The 18832-nt window shown below is 51.6% G+C and overlaps 2 protein-coding genes across 6 annotated transcripts in view; one reads left to right on the top strand and one right to left on the bottom strand.

Annotated features, from left to right (window-relative positions):
- The window catches only part of LOC119933140 (WD repeat-containing protein 19-like), a 63270-nt gene extending 56192 nt beyond the window's left edge, over positions 1-7078 (top strand). The window contains exons 34-37 of the mRNA XM_038752467.1: positions 988-1111; positions 2541-2617; positions 4026-4149; positions 6821-7078. Coding sequence (XP_038608395.1) covers positions 988-1111; positions 2541-2617; positions 4026-4140 — 316 coding nt within the window. The 3' untranslated portion in view covers positions 4141-4149; positions 6821-7078. The remainder of the gene's footprint in view (positions 1-987; positions 1112-2540; positions 2618-4025; positions 4150-6820) is intronic.
- A 2405-nt stretch (positions 7079-9483) lies between these two features.
- Positions 9484-18832, bottom strand: part of KLHL5 (kelch like family member 5) — a 47889-nt gene continuing 38540 nt past the window's right edge. For all 5 annotated transcript variants that reach the window (XM_038752890.1, XM_038752893.1, XM_038752889.1 and 2 more), the window contains 5 exons: positions 17668-17892; positions 14601-14763; positions 12985-13197; positions 11802-11973; positions 9484-10653 (listed from right to left, as the gene is read on the bottom strand). In XM_038752890.1, coding sequence (XP_038608818.1) covers positions 10597-10653; positions 11802-11973; positions 12985-13197; positions 14601-14763; positions 17668-17892 — 830 coding nt within the window. In that variant the 3' untranslated portion in view covers positions 9484-10596. The remainder of the gene's footprint in view (positions 10654-11801; positions 11974-12984; positions 13198-14600; positions 14764-17667; positions 17893-18832) is intronic.

The raw sequence follows: 18832 nt of genomic DNA, 5'->3' as shown, positions 1-18832 counted from the left end.
GTGGCTCAGTGGAAAGAGCCCGGGGTTTGGAGTCAGAGGCCATGGGTTCAAATCCCTGCTCCGTCACTTGTCAGCTGTGTGACTTTGGGCAAGTCACTTCACTTCTCTGGGCCTCAGTTACCTCATCTGTAAAATGGGGATTAAGACTGTGAGCCCCACATGGGACAACCTGATCACCTTGTAACCTCCCCAGCACTTAGAACAGTGCTTTGCACATAGCAAGTGCTTAATAAATGCCATTATTATTATTATTATTATCACTACAATATGTACAGAATTAGCAGACACGTTTCCTGCTCACAAACAGTTTTCAGTCTAGAGGGGGAGACAGACATAAATATAAATAAATAATTTATAATATACAATTTAAAGATATGTACGTAAATCAGAAGGAGCTGGTTTCTAGTCCCGGCTCTGCCACTTTTCTGCTGCGTGACCCTGGACAAGTAGCGTAACTTCTGTGTGCCTCAGTTACCTCACCTGTAAAATGGACAGGATACACTACAATAACAATTTTGGTGTTTGTTGAGCACATAGCATGTGGAAAGCACTGTACTTCATGTTGGAGTATGTAACGAGTTAATCAGGTCAGACACAGTCCCTGTCCCACAAGGGGCTCACAGTCTTAATCCCCATTTTACGGATGAGGAAACAGGGGCACAGAGAAGTGAAGTGACTTGCCCAGTGGCACACAGTAGGCAAGTGACAGAGTCAGGATTAGAACACAGATCCTCTGACTCCCAAGCCCATGTTTTTTCCTATGAGGCACAAGCATTCACACATTTATATACACAGGCACACCTTACATAATACAATAAAAAGGCATTAAGTCCGTTTTCAAAAATTTTTTTGCGACTCAAACTTTTCGCTAATTCAGACTATTTACCCACCGTGCCCTTCAGACTCTGATGTTTCGATTTTAGCAGAGGTGAGAGAGCGTTCTCATTTAAACTCATTGTACTTTTCCTCTGTGCTATTTCTTCCTAGGAGACCCGACACCACTGAGGCTGAAGAGGCGACCACCCCGTGCCCGTTTTGTGATTTCCCGCTTCCTGAGTGCGAGCTGCTCTGTCCTGGGTGCAAGAATAATCTCCCATACTGCATTGCCACGGTGGGTGTCTTGATCGCAATTGTTCGAACAATGCTCGCTCCAGGGAAAGCCTACGCTTTCCAGGCGTAAGAAAGAAACTCTCTTTTCCAATATTTTGTAACACACAGAGAAGAAGAGTGGTATAGTGGAAAGAGCCTGGGATTGGGAGTCAAGAGATCGTGGGTTCTAATCTCGGCTCTTCCACTTATCAGCTGTGTGGCTTCGGGCAAGTCACTTCACTTCTCTGTGCCTCAGTTCCCTCATTTTAAAATGGGGATTAAGGCTGTGAGCCCCATGTGGGACACCTGATTACCTCGTATCCCCCCACCAGTGCTTAGAACAGTGCTTGGCACATAGTAAGTGCTTAACAAATACCATTATTATTATTATTATTGATTTGGAGTTTCAGATCTCTGACAAGAGAAGCAGTGTGGTCTAGTGTATAAAAGCACAGGTCTAGGAGCCCGAGGACCCAATCCCAGCCCTCGTGTTTCATTTCTCTGCCGACGTGAGAAATTAATCTGCTTTCTGTCCATAGGCTCTCGTTATGCTCCTGGGCATACGAAAGGGAACTCTTGATCAATGGTGATCGATTGGGGAGTCAATACTGGTTCTCTCTCCTACTTTCACTGTGAGCCCCAAGTGGGATAGGACCTGTGTCCAACTTGATTACCTTGTATCCTACCTCAGTGCTTAGAGCAGTACTTGACACACAGTAAGCACTTAAATATAATAATAATAAAAATAATTGTAAATCCCAGTGCAAGAGTGGTGCAGAAGCGACTGGGAGAAGAGGAGATTAGCTTGTGAACCACTTAGGGGAAGGAATCTTTCCTTATTCATTTCCCCAAACTCTCTGAGGGACTACATATTCCATTTCCTGAGATGGGGGCTCAATGCTCTTAATGTTAAGCGACTAGAGCATCAAAGCTGAACTAATAATAACAATAATATTATATGTGCTGAGTGACAAAAGCATCAAACTGAACTAATAATAATATTAGTAATATTATTACTGTTAATTATGAGTGATGAAAGCATCAAAGCTGAACTGCCAGAGAGAGCCGTGGCTGCTCGGGGGGTAGGGGTGATTCTTCTCCCATTCCAATTCTTCCCCTCATGCGGTTTCCCCATCAACTGAATTCTCTCATCAAGGTTCACCCCTAATTAGCTTTCAGGCCATCCAGACAAACAGTTACTACTCTGCTGTAGTTTATCCTCCTTGTAGCACGTTGCAAACAAGGCAGAGTTATTCCTCTCATGAAAAAATGAAAGGTTCAAACATGCTCCCACTTGCCATTTGTTTCTCCATCTGCAGCGTCAGCTGTTAATTCGCCTACGCGACCACCGTTCCTGAGTTGACAGAAGTGTCTGTGGGATCGGGGGTGGGTGAAAGGAACGGGTTGAAATCTTCAGCGAGCTCAAAAAATGACCCCGTCTCCATTTCCAGGGCCGACACATGGTAAAGGATGATTGGACCATCTGCTCCCACTGCGACTTTCCAGCTTTATACTCCGAGTTGAGGATGTAAGTCAGAATTCCGAATCGTTAGTTCCGCCGCCGGTTCCGATCTCCAGCATTCAGGTGGCACGCAGGAACGGCCTGCTACTGGGCCCGTGGGAAGGGCCCGGCTCCGGCAAGCAGGAGGAGAGTCGGGGCTCAGTCCCTGCTCTTCAAGCAGGGAGAGGCCTGAGGCGCAGGGCGGAAAAATCGCCTACCGCCGGGCTCAGTGACCATTTTGTGCAGAGGAGCCAGAACGGATGAAACCTTTGAGCGGCTGGCACACATCTATGCAATGGATGGCCTCCTACGTGACCCATGATGTCATATGCAGTGCAATGTGAAGACAGCATTGCACCCCCATGACCGTTTCACAGCAATGGCTGTTTCTAGCTGTTGCCGCCACAGGGGATGGGAAAGAGGAGGGAGAAAGAAAAGGAGCGGGGAGCTCAGCAGAGGCAAGGAAGAGAGGGAAAAGGGAGGTGGTGGGGTTTCCGCCCCCCGGATTTGAGCGCTCTGACTTTCGCTTCTTTTACATGTTCCCAAATGGCCCGATTCAGTCAGTCAGTTGTATTTACTGAGCCCTTACTGTGTGCAGAGTGCTGTACTAAGTGCTTGGGAGAGTACTCCCTGAGGGCCAAGGAGAGCTTAGTGAGCTGGGGAGAGCGATTCCAGGGCCGAGACGGAGTGACTTCCTGGCGACAAAACAGCCGGCCGGGGCCTGGCTGAACCCCACGGTAGCCCTCCGGGCTCTGGGTTCCCGCTCCTCTCCAGGAGACCTGGCTGGCGGGGAGACCCAGTGGAAAGTTGGTACTGGCACGAGGCTCAGAGGGTCCAGGTCTAGTCCAGGGGGCCACCTCTCCGCCGGGCCATGGGCCACCATGACCTAGGGCTGGTCTTCAGAGCACACCGGAAGACTTCTCCAATCTGCCCGGCAGTCGCAGGAGGATCAGTGGTGGGGACAGCACTCTGAGAGATAAAAATGTGACCGCAACTGCAATTTGCAAAACTATTTATTGAGTTCTCCTTAGGAAAGGCTGAGTTGTCTTTGGGTTGGCCACTTTGGCATGCTCTTGAGTTGAAGGGGGCAGGGCAAGCAGGGCCTCACCCCTCTAGATGGTAAGGTCACTGTGGGCAGGGCATGTGTCTGTTTATTGTTAAATTGTACTCTCCCAGGCACTCAGTACAGTGTTCTGCACACAGTAAGTGCTCAATAAATATGACTGACTGACTCCCAAGGTGGGTCCAACTAGAAGGGAGTTGGAACGCAGCATGGTTAGTGTTCAAACTCTGGAGAATCTGGCTCCCTCCACAGCCCCCCTGGGTCAGTCCCGAGGCCCATTCAGTCCAGGATCCGCTCTCCGACAGCAGGACCGGGGATGCGCATCCCACAGTCAGCTACTCAACCTGCCGAAATGCTCTCGCTCCCCGACAGAATGCTACATTCCGAAAAGACCTGTCCGATGTGTTCAGAGTCCCTCAGTCTCGCCGACCTGAAAAAGATAGGGGACTGTTCAGCGTACCTGAATCCCGAAGCTGTGGAGCCGTGATGTTTCCAGGTAGGGCCGGCGGCAGGCCCACTCCGGCCTGGACATGTCATTTACAACTTGAGGAGAAACATCCCCCGAGTGTAGCCCCTGCACCCCAAAGACCTACGCGGGTCTCCCGAGGGGAGGAGAGCTACTGTCCTGGGAACTCGAGGGAGAGGAGACAAGTCAGTCAGTCATGTTACTTATCCAGATCATCCACTCCCTTCTCCCACTCCACCCCAGCTCGCGCACTTTGTTCCTCGCAAACCAACACAGTCACTCTGCGTCCTTCTGGTGTCCCGTTGCCGACCGCTTGCTCCTTCCCTCCTCACATCCGGCAGGTCTTAGCTCTCCACATCTTTAAGGGCTATCTGCAATCATTCATTCAATTGTATTTATTGAGCGCTTACTGTGTGCAGAGCACTGAACTAAGCGCTTGGGAAGTACAAGTTGGCAACATATAGAGACAGTCCCTACCCAACAGTGGGCTTACAGTCTAGAAGACCTTTCCTCCAGCCCATCTTCCCTGATGAATTTAAAATCTCCTCAGCTTCTATGGCTCCAACTACACTTCAACATTTCTGCACCACCTAAGCACTTAAGTAGCTTTCAAGTTCGTCTAACATGTATAAATCCTTTTTTAAGTTCAGCACTAGCTCATAGGCATAGCCTAATTTTCCTTCCTCCTCTCATTAATTCATTTTGGTGACTGTCTCCCCTGTGAGATTGAAAGCTCCTCGAGGGCGGGGATCCTTTCTACTAATTCCATCGACTCTCCTAGGTGCTTAGCACAGTGCTTGGCACACAGTAGGTGCTCAGTAAAAAAACCAGATTGCCTTATCTTGCAGGGCAAACAAAATATCCTGATGACCCCCTATGTGTTTATTCTTAATGATATTTGTTAAGCACTTCCCGTGTGCCAGGCACTGTACTAAGCTCTTGGGAAGATACAGTACAGTGCTCTGCACACATTAAGTGCTCAGTAAATACAGTTGAATGAATACAAGCTAATAATAATAATGGCATTTGTTAAGTGCTTATTATGTGCAAGCACTGTTCTAAGCACTGGGGAGGCTACAAGGTGATCAGGTTGTCCCACGTGGGGTTCACAGTTTTCATCCCGATTATCCAGATGAGGGAACTGAGGCCCAGAGAAGTGAAGTGACTTGCCCAAAGTCACACAGCTGACAGCTGGCAGAGCCTGGATTTGAACCCACAACCTCCGACTCCCAAGCCCGAGCTCTTTCCACTGAGCCACGCTGCTGAGCCAAGCTAATCCGGTTGGACACAGTCCATGTCCCCCAAGGGGCTCACAGTCTTAATCCCCATTTTACAGCTGAGGTAACTGAGGCCTGGAGAAGCAAAGTGACTTATCCAGTGTCACCCAGCAGACAAGTGGCCGAGCCATGATTAGAACCCAGGTCCTTCTGATGCCCAGGACCATGCTCTATCCACTAGGCTACACTGCCTCTCAGTACGTTCAGATGTGCATAATGCCGACACTGGAAAACAAAGTCTCGGGGCATCCTTGTGTTTTCCCTGCAGGAGAGTGGCCAGCGCTCGTCTGGCCATGTCGGCTTTTCCTCGGCAGGGCTGATGTTAGCGTGGGGAAGTTCTGAAACTGCAGTGTGTAGAGGGGCTGTAGCTGGCGTCACCCCGACACCCACTTATCAACCCCCCCGGGATGATGGTGTCACCCAGTTGCTGATCAGGGGCTCAGGGTGGTCTTCTAGACTGTGAGCCCACTGTTGGGTAGGGACCGTCTCTATATGTTGCCAACTTGCACTTCCCAAGCGCTTAGTACAGTGCTCTGCACACAGTAAGCGCTCAATAAATACAATTGAATGAATGAATCTGCAGGGGGCTTTTCCCTAGAATTTCCCTGGTGTTTCAGCCTAGTCCTTACCTAGTGCAGGGCAAGGCCCTGGGTTCTAATCCCGAATCCGCCACTTGTCTGCCGTGTGACCTTGGGGAAGTCACTTGGTGTCTCTAGGCTTCCGTTACTTCATCTGTAAAATGGAGATTAAAGAGCATATCGATGGTGCCCCGGGGGCCCGGGAGGTGAAGTGTTTTCAGAAACTGTTTCTGCCTGCTCACTGGGCCGGTTTGGCCAAGTCGGGCATCGAATCAATGACGGCCCATCCCGGAGAGCGTAAGAGCAGACCAGCTCTTACCCTGTAGACCCACACTTCCAACCGGGGGTAGAAAGGGACACCCGCCTGGGCCCTTCCAGCCCCCCACCCCACTGGGGCCGGGCCTTGGCACTGGTCAAGCAACTGGGCTACTGGGGTGGGTGGGAGGAGAACCAGGCCTCAGTGCCTCGGTTCCCCGCTGGTTCCCACGGCTCCGCTTAGGCTACGGCTTCACGGCCACGGCCCGAGGTCGGGAGGTGGGGGCGTGGGGATGGAGCTCTAGACTGGACTCTCCTTACGGGCAGGGAACGCGTTTCCTAATTCTGTCGTACGGTACGCTCCCGGACGCTTAGTACAGTGCTCCGCACACACTAAGCACTCAATAGATACCATGCATTGATGGACCGGGGAGGAGGATTTGGCTGCAAGCCAACGTGGGTTCATCCCACGCCAAGGAGAAGACGTCGCCCAGGGCTTCTTGTCTTCCTGGCCGGGCTCCTCATGCCCTGGCTGCCACGGGACGTCCCGAGAGCCAAACTAAACCAAAATTTCCTTTTCTTTACTTTCAGAACCCTCCGGCCGAGGGACATTGAGGAACCACAGGAGTGGAGGCGGGAGACCTAGATGATGATTAGTGATCAGCTGCCTGATGCTTTACGAGCTCAGGAGGTGTTACTGGTTGTAGTTTCACGAAGCATTCAGAGAAAAGGTTTGAAGTGTCTGGGGAAAGATTTTGGTGCAACGTCCCCAGCACCTGGCAGGCTCACGCCCACGGTACTCTAACCAATCGGGAGAGTCTTTTCCAGGTTTTAAGGCGGTGACTCTCAATGCGGTGAAATAAAACGTCGTTCTGAATGAGAGGTGTCCAAAATGTCTTCATTGAAAATTCACTGAACACAGTGATCTCTGTCCACACTGAGCCAGGGTTTTCTCTGCAGGGATCGGTTGCGTTCTCTCGGGAAGGTGCGGATTTTTTTAACATGCTTTGTTGACCGCTCACTCCACAGAGCAGTTGTACAATGTTTACGATATTTAGACTGTGAGCCCACTGTTGGGTAGGGACTGTCTCTATATGTTGCCAACTTGTACTTCCCAAGCGCTTAGTACAGTGCTCTGCACACAGTAAGCGCTCAATAAATACGATTGATTGATTGATTGATTGGGCAGCCCGGGAATTTCAAGGCAAGAAATATAAAAAACCTCAAGACTTCCTTGCAACAGGCTTTTGCAACCTCTCTTCAAAATCCACCCTGTAAAGGGTAGAGACCTCGTGTAAAACATTTCTTCTTACAGAAGAGGTCTCGGGGGTCCCAGAACCCGAAGCCTCGGGGTGCCTCCTCGGTAGTTTCACAGCACGACTGCGGCCCGACGGACGTCACTACAAGATGGCTGGCTGGTGGTTTGGCTCACCCATCCGCCCCCTCCCTTTCCAGGAAGGCCCCGGGGGAGCGGATTTCTGTGCATTTCCACATTAGAATTAGAGGGCGAGACGGAGGAAGAGAGGAAGACACCCAATTCAATTCCCAGAGAAGCGCTTAGTACAGTGCTCTGCACACAGTAAGCACTCAAATATGACTGAATGAATGAATGAATGAAGTACCATAGCCCAGTGGATACCGCTCAGGCTTGGGAGTTAGAAAGACCTGAGTTCTAATTCCGGTTCGGCCACTTGCCTGCTGTGATCTTGGGCAAGGCATTTCACTTCTCTGGGTCTCAGTTATTTCATCTGTCAAACAGAGATTAAGACTGTGAGTCCCAAGTGGGACAGGGACTGTGTCCAACCTGATTGGCCTGCATCTACCCCAGCGCTCAAAACACATAGTAAGTGCTTAAAAATATTATTATTATTATTATTACTACATGGGAGCCCTTGGAACTTCTCCAGGACCAGGGCCCCACCACCCCTCCTAAGCCACACAAAGGCCACCCTGAACAGGCTCATGAAAACAGCTTTTTTTCCTCACCCATTCTGCTCTTAGGTTGATTTTGGATTTTTCTTCCTCCTTTTCCGTCTGTTCCTTCCCCACGGAGGCCATTTCTCAGTGCAACGCTTGGTTCTGTCCCTTTTTTTCTAGGAAGCCAGAGGTCCGGCTTCATCTTCCAATTAAAAACACAAGCAAAACGAAACAGGAGCATAGTCAAGCTCTGCAAGCAGCTACAAAAATGACACAAAAACCACCAACTTGGATTGAAAAAAAGTTGAGCTTCAGTCTGTTTTTAATCAAGACCGCCGCTTTACAGGAAATCAGGGAATCAGATATCACGGCATTTATCACAAAATGTTATATATAATAAATACATTACTGAGAGCAGTACCACTCACATTTGTCTTTCGAGTTTACAAATGTACAAATACTTTGGGTATTAGAGCCCTTCACCACATCCAGCGAGCCCCCTTCTCTTCGGGGTAACATTGCTCCGAAGAAGCACGACGGTGAGATTGCGGGGGGCGTAACCTGGCCCCCAAAGCCAACCCGGGAAAGCCTAAGGGGAGATGTTTGCCTTAACAATATGCAAAGGCAACAGGAAACAGCCGCAAAGGTTACAACGTAGAGCCCTGGTGAGCCCAAGCGCCCGTGCCACTCCACGGCACGGAGTCACCTGCCTTTCTGCCTCCTTCCGGCACACGGACAGCCACCTCTCTCCGGCTGACGATCGGATCGACCTTCTCTCCCGCTCCGGCGTTCGGAACAACCATTTACCTCCTCTTCTGCTCCAGCGCGGGCATTCACATCGACTTTCAACTCCTCCTCCCGCTCCGGCGTTCGGATCGACCTTGGATCTCCTCCCCTGCTCCCGCGCTGGCGTTCAGACGGACCTCTTGGCCTCCTCTCCTGCGCCGACATCAGTGTCCAGATTGACCTCTGACCTCCACTCTCCTGTATCGGCATCTTTATTGACCACCTCTCTCCTGCTCCAGCATCGGCATTCAGGTCGGCCCGTGACCTGTCCGGATGATTCTTTACCGTCAGCCTTTTTCACGTCGGGTTTCCTGGTTCTTTCATCCCTTGAGCCACAGGGCTTCTTGCTTTAGGGTTCACACCCTCGGAGGGTTCTCCTTCCTCATCTCTTGTACTTCCCAAGCACTTAGTACAGTGCTCTGCACACCGTAAGTGCTCAATAAATACGACTGAATGAATCTCTTCCGCAAACCCTTAAAAGGGGAGAAGTTTAACGATCGGAAGCCCCCCGCTTCCTCACTATCCGATCCCACCAGTGGCCTGTGTGTCCTCTCCCTCGCACCCCCTCCACCAGCTGCAAGAAGCAGTGGGGGAGACGGCAGCGGCTTGTCCTCTCCAGCTCCATCTCCTCCCGGAGTGTTTTTGTGATGGTGGGGATGTGGAGTTTGCAGGAGCCGCCGTGTTGCCTCCTGGTGAGATGGCACACTGACCACCAACGAGAGAGGTGGGCTGGTCGTCGTCGTCGGAGGCGGCTCCGATCGGGCCGGACGGCTCCCGCTCCGGGCCCGAACACGCACCACACACTCGGTTACGCCAATAACCGGCCCCCTCGGAGGACTGCAAAGCCGGGTGTCCGATCCACCAAGGAAAATCGTGACCCGCGAGCGGGCAGACTCTCGATGCAAACGCATCATCCACCGGGGGCTACCCAAAGGGCCGGCGGGCGCTTTCACTGGGCTACAGGCCTCCGACCGACACTTCGGGTTTCCTCCTGGAAACCGTCAAATTGGGATAAAATTCTCAAAGAAATGACCACCCTATTAACTAAGAGATAGGAATATGGGAGAGACATTTATATCATCCTGGATGGCGCCGACCATCCATAAAAACCAGAGCAAATATCATTCAGCTCTTTCAGACACCATCAAAAAGCGTAAGAAAAGACAATATTTATTTAACGTAAGGCTTTGGTTAAATGAAAAGGCTACTAAACCTCAATTTTAGTGGAAAAAGTGCAATGTAGTCACTGAGTGTGTGTATACAAGAATATGTACACAGAAGGCGAGAGCCATTTAGAGCCACTTACATGGAGTGCATTGCCCAGAAACTCCCAATAATTACGTAAAACGCATCTGACCGGGAGATTTCCTCGTGGACTGGAGATTCGGTTTGCTCAGAATCAAACGGTACGCATCGGGAGAGCCTCACTTGGGGAATAGCCTGCTGAAGCCTCAGTCCACCAAAAACATTTCTGAAAAAGGTGGTTGATCTTGGTCCAAGCCTGTGCCATTCCTCCCCCTCTCCCGGCTCCCCGGCCGCCTCGTTCTAGCCCTTTCCCCGGAGGGGCGGGCCGCTCCTCAGACTGGGGAAAAGCGGCTTCCCTGTCCTTAGCCTCCCCGTCCATTCGGGAGCATCGTCTGTGAGTGGATAAAGTCCGGGGTCAATCACAGTTTTACCGTTACCACACAGGCCCCGGCCCTGCCTAGGCAGAGTGGCGCCACCTGAAACGAGAAGAAAGGAAGGGGCTGACGGACGGACGGACGGACGGACCCCTCGGCTGGGGAACGTGAGCCACGCCAAGCGCAGCAAACATGCAGGTTGGGAGTGAACCAGATGATGATTACATTGGTATTATTTGTTACGCGCTTGCTACGTGCCAAGCAGTGGACTAAGCGCTGGGGGAGCTTGATACACAAGCGCTTAATGAATACCAAAAATACAATAATAACCATCCCAGTTAGTGCTCTTAACCAGCGTGGCAAGTCACTTAACTTCTTTGGGCCTCAGCCACCTCATCCGGAAAATGGGGATTAAGCCTGTGAGCCCCACGTAGGGCAGGGACTGTGTGCAACCCAAATTGCTTGTATCCACCCTCGCGCTTTAGTACGGTGCCTGGCACATAGTAAATGCTCAACAAATAATAATAATAATAATAATAATGATGATGGCATTTATTAAGTGCTTACTATGTGTAGACTGTGAGCCCACTGTTGGGTAGGGACTGTCTCTACATGCTGCCAATTTGTACTTCCCAAGCGCTTAGTACAGTGCTCTGCACATAGTAAGCGCTCAATAAATACGATTGATGATGATGATGATGATGCAAAGCACTGTTCTAAGCGCTGGGGAGGGTACAAGTTGATCAGGTTGCCCCACAGGGGGCTCACAGTCTTAATCCCCATTTTACAGATGAGGTAACTGAGGCACAGAGAAGTTAAATGACTTGCCCAAAGTCACACAAATACTATTATTATCATTATTATTAACACTCCAAATCCTGCAGTGGAGGGTTTTTTACATTTATTTGAGATGTTTCAACAAGACAGTCCAGAACCTCCACATTCGGCCTTCTGTCCTTCCTTCCAGAGAAGCCGGGGGCTTGAACGCTATCCGGCCAACTGTCATCCCGTCCCGCCCCACCCAACCCAACCAGAACCAACATCTCCCCGTTTCTGCACGAGCTAACGAATGAACCCGCTTTGGCACCGCGGATGGAAGCTAAACAGATGGGATCTTTTGCCCAGCGAACCGTAGTTTAAAAGGATGGTCTCTAGCCCTGTCAGGTCCCGCGGACCGGGGAGGGTCAGCGCTCTCCCCGTCTACTTTGGGATAAGGTGACGAGCTCCCGGGAGGAGATCTGCGGCCATACCTGCGTCCACTCGTTTGTCTGCGGGTCGTAGGCTTCCACCGTGTTGAGGTACGTCTGGCCGTCGTAGCCGCCGACGGCGTACAGCCTGTCGCCGAGAAGGCACACGCCGACGGCGTCCCTGCTGATGCTCATGGAGGCCACCGAAGTCCACACGTCGGTCTTCGGATCGTACCTGAAAGACAGGCGGGATTGGTCTTGCCCTGATGGGTTCTGCACTGCCCAACCGCGATCTAAGTCTCCCAAAGTCTTCGGGGGCCTCTGGGAGCAAGGTCCATTCCAGGTGCCGGCAACTGGCCCGGGTTCCCCCACCTCCATGTCAATGGTGCCATGTGTGTGTTTGTGTGTGTGTGTTTGTTCCCATCCCCATCCTTAACTGCTCTGTGCCTTAGTTTCCTCATTTGTATGGGGATTTTAAATACCTATTCTCCTTCCCCCTTAGACTGCGAGCTCTCCAGATGGGCCAAAGCTGTATCCTATCTGCATTTATTACCTCAACCCCGGTGCTCAGTACAATGTTTGACACTCAGGAAGCGCTGGGGCAGATGATAATAATAATAGTAATAATGGTATTTGTTAGATGCTTACTGTGTGTCAAGCACTGTTCGAAATAATGGGGTAGCTACAAGCTAATCAGGTTGGACCCAGTCCCTGGCCCGCTTGGGGTTCACAGTCTGAACCCCCATTTTACAAATGAAGGGACTGAGGCACAGAGAAATTAAGTGACTTGCCCAAGGTCACACAGCAGACAAGCGAAGAAGCCGGGATTAGAACCCAGATCCTTCAGACTCCCAGGCTGTGCTCTATCCACTAGGGCCGGGCTGCTTCATCGGGACAGAGGCCGGACACGGTCCCTGCCCCAAGTAGGGCTCGCAGTCTTAATCCCCATTTTACAGATGAGGCAACTGAGGCCCAGAGAGGCTAAGTGACTTGCCCAAGAAGTGAATTAGAACCCAGGACTACGACGTCCAGACCCATGCTTTATCCAGGAGGCCACGCTGCTTTTCGCAGCGTTCCGACAAAAGTCTCAGAACCATTTGGTCCAGGGATGCTCCAGAGGGTCGATCGGGGCTGTGAACAGATCCTGTTGGGCCCGTGAGCCCCTCCGGGCCTCCTGGCGCCTCGCTAGAGCTTCCAGGTGTGGTTCCCGAGTCCCGTCCTCCCGGGGGTGGCGGAGGGGGAGTACCTCTCCACACAGTCTGACAGGCGGGACGCCAGGTTGGAGGCGGGTGCGTCGTGTCCGCCGATGGCGTAGAGCAGTCCGCTCCATGTGGTCACTCCAACTCCCCCTCTCCGTTTGGACATCTGGGCACAGGGAGTCCACTTATTGGTGTGGGGGTCAAAGCACTCCACGGACTTGAGACAAGAGCTCCCATCCCGGCCCCCGACGGCGTACAGCCTGGAAAGACACCAAAAAACAAGAGTGCACCTCAAAACAGAAGAGATCGACCCACCCCCTTCCTCCTCCTCCCCCATTCTTACTGGGGCCCGAGACATCAGGCCCCACTCCCATGGCAACTAAAACCCTCCCACCGCTGTTGGAAAGGGGCTTCAGGCTGAGGAAGCTGGCGGTGGTGGTGAACTGGCATATCTGAGGAGCTGAGGGGAGTCACCCACTTTTCCAAAATGGTCTGGTGAGCGTGGGCAGTGCAGGGTGCGTGGGTGGCTCTCGGCAGTACCGACTGCTCTCTTCCAGGTTGAGCCTCAAAAACTGAGCCAGAACATTGGGCTCTTCTCTCTCAGGGGAGTTCGGGACCAAACCATTGGCCCCCCATCTCCGGCTGAACCCGCAGAGCTTTCTGGGGGCCGAGGAGCTGGGGGTTGGGGGAACAGCACGAAGGGAAGGGGATTCAAGAGTGCCAGGGCCTGCCGTATATACTGGGATTGGCTGACAGCAGTGAAAGAGGCCTTTCACAAGCAAACACCACTGGTTCTTCCAATCCCGGCAGGGCTAAACTAGGATTTGTCTCGGCGGCAGTAAAGGTCTCATCAGATCGGCAAGCGGCTAATCCTTCCAGGTTTTTGGAAACGAGTGTGAAATGAGGCAGGCGATTAAAACCCGAGCATTAGGAGGGTTTCACCCCCTCGTCCTCTTAAGCAGCCGTCATCATCGTCATCATCAATCGTATTTATTGAGTGCTTACTATGTGCAGAGCTTGGGAAGTACAAATTGGCAACATATAGAGACAGTCCCTACCCAACAGTGGGCTCACAGTCTAAAAGGGGGAGACAGAGAACAAAACCAAACATACTAACAAAATAAAATAAATAGAATAGATATGTACAAGTAAAATAAATAAATAGAGTAATAAATATGTACAAACATATATACATATATACAGGTGCTGTGGGGAAGGGAAGGAGGTAAGATGGGGGGATGGAGAGGGGGATGAGGGGGAGAGGAAGGAAGGGGCTCAGTCTGGGAAGGCCTCCTAGAGGAGGTGAGCTCTCAGTAGGGCCTTGAAGGGAGGAAGAGAGCTAGCTTGGAGGATGGGCAGAGGGAGGGCATTCCAGGCCCGGGGGATGACGTGCGCCGGGGGTCGATGGCGGGACAGGCGAGAACGAGGTACGGTGAGGAGATCAGTGGCGGAGGAGCAGAGGGTGCGGGCTGGGCTGTAGAAGGAGAGAAGGGAGGTGAGGTAGGAGGGAGTGAGGTGATGGACAGCCTTGAAGCCCAGGGTGAGGAGTTTCCGTCGTTCGCCTCTTTCCTGGAAGGTTGCAGCCTGGGGCTGGTCTGCCTCGCAGGCTTTCGGTGGGTGAGCTCCCTGAGAGGGGGGTGTGGGGAGGAAGGGGCGTGCTTACTTTCCACTGAGGACAGCCACGCCGACCGTGCTCCTGGGCGTGGACATGCTGGCCACGAAGTTCCACTGGCGGGCCTGGGGGTCCCACCGCTCCACCGTGTTCAGGTAGCTCCAGCCATCGTGTCCCCCTACGGCGTACATGGGGCCTTCCAGCACGGCCACCCCTACGGAGAAGCAGGAAACACGGCCTCAGACCCGCCAACGGCTGGCGCTGGGCCCCACCCCAGAGGCTCTGCCTCTCCAAGGACCCTGAGCCCTGGGACGGTTTTCATGGTGGCCCAGGGCTCGGGGCTGGCGCAGCCAGGGCATTCGACCTTCTGATCGCGGAGTAGGGCAGGAGATATCTGGGTAGGGAGGCAGATCCTCCCTTGGAAGGGAGCGAGGCCCCAAATGGGAGAGGGAAGGACCTGGTGCCGTGATCCAGGATGCCCTCACTCCAAGCCAGGGAATTAGGCCACAGGAGAAAAGAAACCCACCCACCCGCAAGGGGCTGTGCCAGGGGGCAGGATGCCCAGCACACAAGATCAGTCCACCAGCAATGATTTTCAAAGTTGCTATCATTTAGTCCGGTTCTCCAGGGGCTCGGAGTTCTCTCCTTGATGGCTAAGCCAAGCACTTTGGGAGAAGTAATGCTTCTCCCGTGGCCGGGGGAAAGGGGGTTTAGCACATCCCAGCCTGAGTGGGCACCAGGGAGGCATCCACGCATACCGACTTATCCACCCAGTAATTTCAGCACTTACCTACAAAACGGTCTCCCCTGTTCTTTTCATTTTAATGGAATCTGGGGTTTTTGTATGATATTTGTTAAGCGTTTACTACAAGTAGAGCACTATCCTAGGCACTGGGGTAGATATAAGTTTATCAGGTTGGACACGGTCCCTATGCCACCTGGGGCTCGCAGTCTAAATTGGAGGGAGGCGGATTTAATCCCTATTTCACAGATGAGGTAACTGAAGTGCAGAGAAATTAAGTGATTTGCCCAAGGTCATACAGCAAGCCAGGTGGAGCCAGGATTAGAACCAAGGCCCTCTGATTCCCAGGCCTGTGCTCTTTCTGCTAATAATAATAATAATAATAATAATAATATTGGTATTTGTTAAGCGCTTACTATGTGCCAAGCACTGTTCTAAGCGCTGGAGCCACGCTGCTTCTCCACTAAATTATCTGTAAGTTATTCGGGGTCTGATTCTCTCACTAGATTGTGAGGTCCTATCATGTCTTCTAATTCTACTGTACTCTCCCAAGTGCTTAGTACAGTGCTCTGCACTCTGTGGGCACTAACTAAATACCACTGATCGATTAGTAGAGGCCCTGAATGGACCGTGGCAGACTGAGACACAGTAGCCTTAAGCTTTTGGAGAACTAGTCCACTGTCCCTAGATTACGGTATCTAAGTCAGGAAACAGGCATGTCTTAGCATCTGCCCAACTTTCAGTTGCTTTTTGCTAAGCTATTTTAATTATATTTCACATTGTTAAAATTTACATGTCTCAATGCAGCAATTCTCCGTGAAGAAGTTCAAATGTAATGCAAAGTTTCCTGAGGGAAGCAATGTGGTCTAGTGGAAAGAGCACGGTCCTGGGACTCGGAGAACCTGGGTTCTGCTCCTGATTCTGCCACTTGCCTGCTGTGTGGCTCTGGGAAAGTCACTTATCTTCTCTGTGCCCCAGGTTCCTCATCTGTAAATGGGGATTCGATACCCATTCTCCTTCCCCCTTACATTGTGAGCCCCATGTGGGACAGGGATAGTGTCTGACCTAATTTTCTTGTACCTACCACAGCGCTTAGGACAGTGTTTGGCACATAGTAAGTGCCTATCAAATATAATAACAACAATGGCACTAAGAACAATGATATCAATAATAGTAATAACAATAAAAGCAGGGCAAGTCAAGCACGAGACACTGGTTGAACATCCTTTCCCCACTACACCCCAACTTTCGCACTTCATTCCTCTCAAGCCAAAGTGCTCACTATGCCTCATTCTCGCCTATCTCCCGCTGAACTCTTTCCCAAACCCTCCTTTCCACCAGGAACTCTTCATTCTTCACCTCCAATAGACGGTGCCCTCCCCATCTTCCAAGCCCTCCTAAAATCACATTTCCAGGAGGCTTTCTCTGATTACCTCTCAACTATTCACCTGATTTCACCCTCTACTGCTACTTTAATCACTTCCGTGTCATCTCTTCTAGACTGTGAGCCCGCTGTTGGGTAGGGACCATCTCTAGATGTTGCCAACTTGTACTTCCCAAGTGCTTAGTACAGTGCTCTGCACACAGTAACCGCTCAATCGATACAATTGAATGAATGAATTACATTTTCAGTTCTTTCTATGCCGTTCAAAACTGAAGGGACATAGGTTACTTGGCTGCCACCCTGTTTCTGTGGTGGGGTGGCCTGCCTTGGGGGGAGCTTTGAGCTGGGGTTGCCTGGCAAAAGGGGACTTTGCCCAGCTGCCAGATGGTAGCCCTTCTCTGCCCTCTTCTTCTAGATGCCCCACGCCCGTGGTCGCTCTGGGGCTGGCGTGGGAGCCAGTTGCCCCACTCAGGACCTCAAAAGGATCTCCCCCGGCAGCGGGTGGGATGCAATCCCTCCAGAACCCCACTAACCCATGATCGGGGGGCTCTTTCGAGGGCTGCGCCTGCAGGAGCCGCGATCTCTGAGGTCACCAGAGTGACCAAAGTCAGGGGCTGAGTGCGAGCACGTCCACGCAGGGAGGGAGGGCTGGAGTTGTGATGTCTACGTCTCTCGCGGACTTGGCATGGCGGTCCACATGCAGTCGGCACTTGTTAAACATTACTGGTTACTGGAGGGGCTGGGCTTCCTCTAGGCTCTTCACTATGGGTGGGAAACGTGTCCACTAATCCTGCTGCACTCAGTACCGCGCTCTGACCGGTGATTGATTGATTAGTCGATTGACTGAGCTCTGAGACTGCAGGGTGCCCGGCCCGGAGCCACAGTTTCGGTTGAGCTGATGGCCTCCGACTCTGCTCCGGCGATGCCCGCTCCGAACGTGGTTGCCACCCGGGTTTACCGAGACGCGCTCGTCGGGGGGCAAGGATACTCACCCAGACCGTGCCTGTGTGTGGACATGGGGGGCATGACGCTCCAGGTTTTGGTTTTGGGGTTGTAGCACTCGACGGTATTCAGAGTCTTCAGTCCGTCTCTACCGCCCACAACGTACAGCTTATCCTCCAGCACCGACACTCCGAACTGCAGCCTCCGCCCGTTCATATTGGCTACCGGGGTCCACATGTTTGTACGGAGATCGTATTTCTCGATGCTTGTAGCTCCTTAATAGTAACAAACACCGCATTACTGTCGAAGGTTATAATCCCTCTGGTCTGTGAGCTCCCTGTGAGCGGGGCACGTGTCTATGAACTCTGTTGTACTGTCTTCTCCCAAGAGCTTAGCACAGCGCTCTGCATGCAATAAGTGCTCGATAAATACCACGGATCGGCTGATTGATAGAAAAGAGGCTTCAATTAACCTATGGTAATTCAAGGGGCTGTTTTGTTCATTTAATTAAGATTGGCTTCCCAAGAATTCTTAGGCGCCGCGTATCCTCGTAAACTCCTCCTCTATGCTGTGTGCTCCTTGTGGGCAGGGAACATGTTAACCGACTCTGTTGCATAGTACTCTCCCAAGTGCTTAATCCAGTGCTCTTCACACAGTAAGCGCTCAATAAATACCACTGACACAACATTTGCTATTTCTGCTTCACCGTCAGTCCATGAAAAGAGCACTTCTCTGGGGTCAGGAACCGTGAAGCTGGTTAATACGGGGAGGATCCCACATGCACCAAGCAGTCTGGCCTAGTGGAAAGAGCTTGGGTCTGGTACGAGAAGCTACAAAAAGTTCATGCCATCAGCCTCTATCACTTGTTACAACCGAAAGGAGTTCTTCTGCACTTAAATCTTGATATTCAACCCACTCAGCCCCACAGCACTTACGCCAATAGAGGTAACTTATTTTAATGTTCATTCAGTTCACTCAGTCATGCTTACTGAGCATTTACTATGTGCGGAGCACTGTACTAAACACCTGGGAGAGTACAATATAACAATAAACAGAAACAGTCCCTGCCCACAATGAGCTTACAGTCTAGAGGGGGAGACAGACATTAATACAAATAAACTACATTACAGATATGTACATAACACCCGTCTTCCCTTCCGGACTCTCAGCTCTTTGTGGGCAGGTAAGGTGTCCATGAACTCTTGCTGTACTGTC

Source organism: Tachyglossus aculeatus, chromosome 10 (genome assembly GCF_015852505.1).
Source record: "Tachyglossus aculeatus isolate mTacAcu1 chromosome 10, mTacAcu1.pri, whole genome shotgun sequence".
Classification (NCBI taxonomy): Eukaryota; Metazoa; Chordata; class Mammalia; order Monotremata; family Tachyglossidae; genus Tachyglossus; species Tachyglossus aculeatus.
This window is presented reverse-complemented; position numbering and strand designations above follow the sequence as displayed.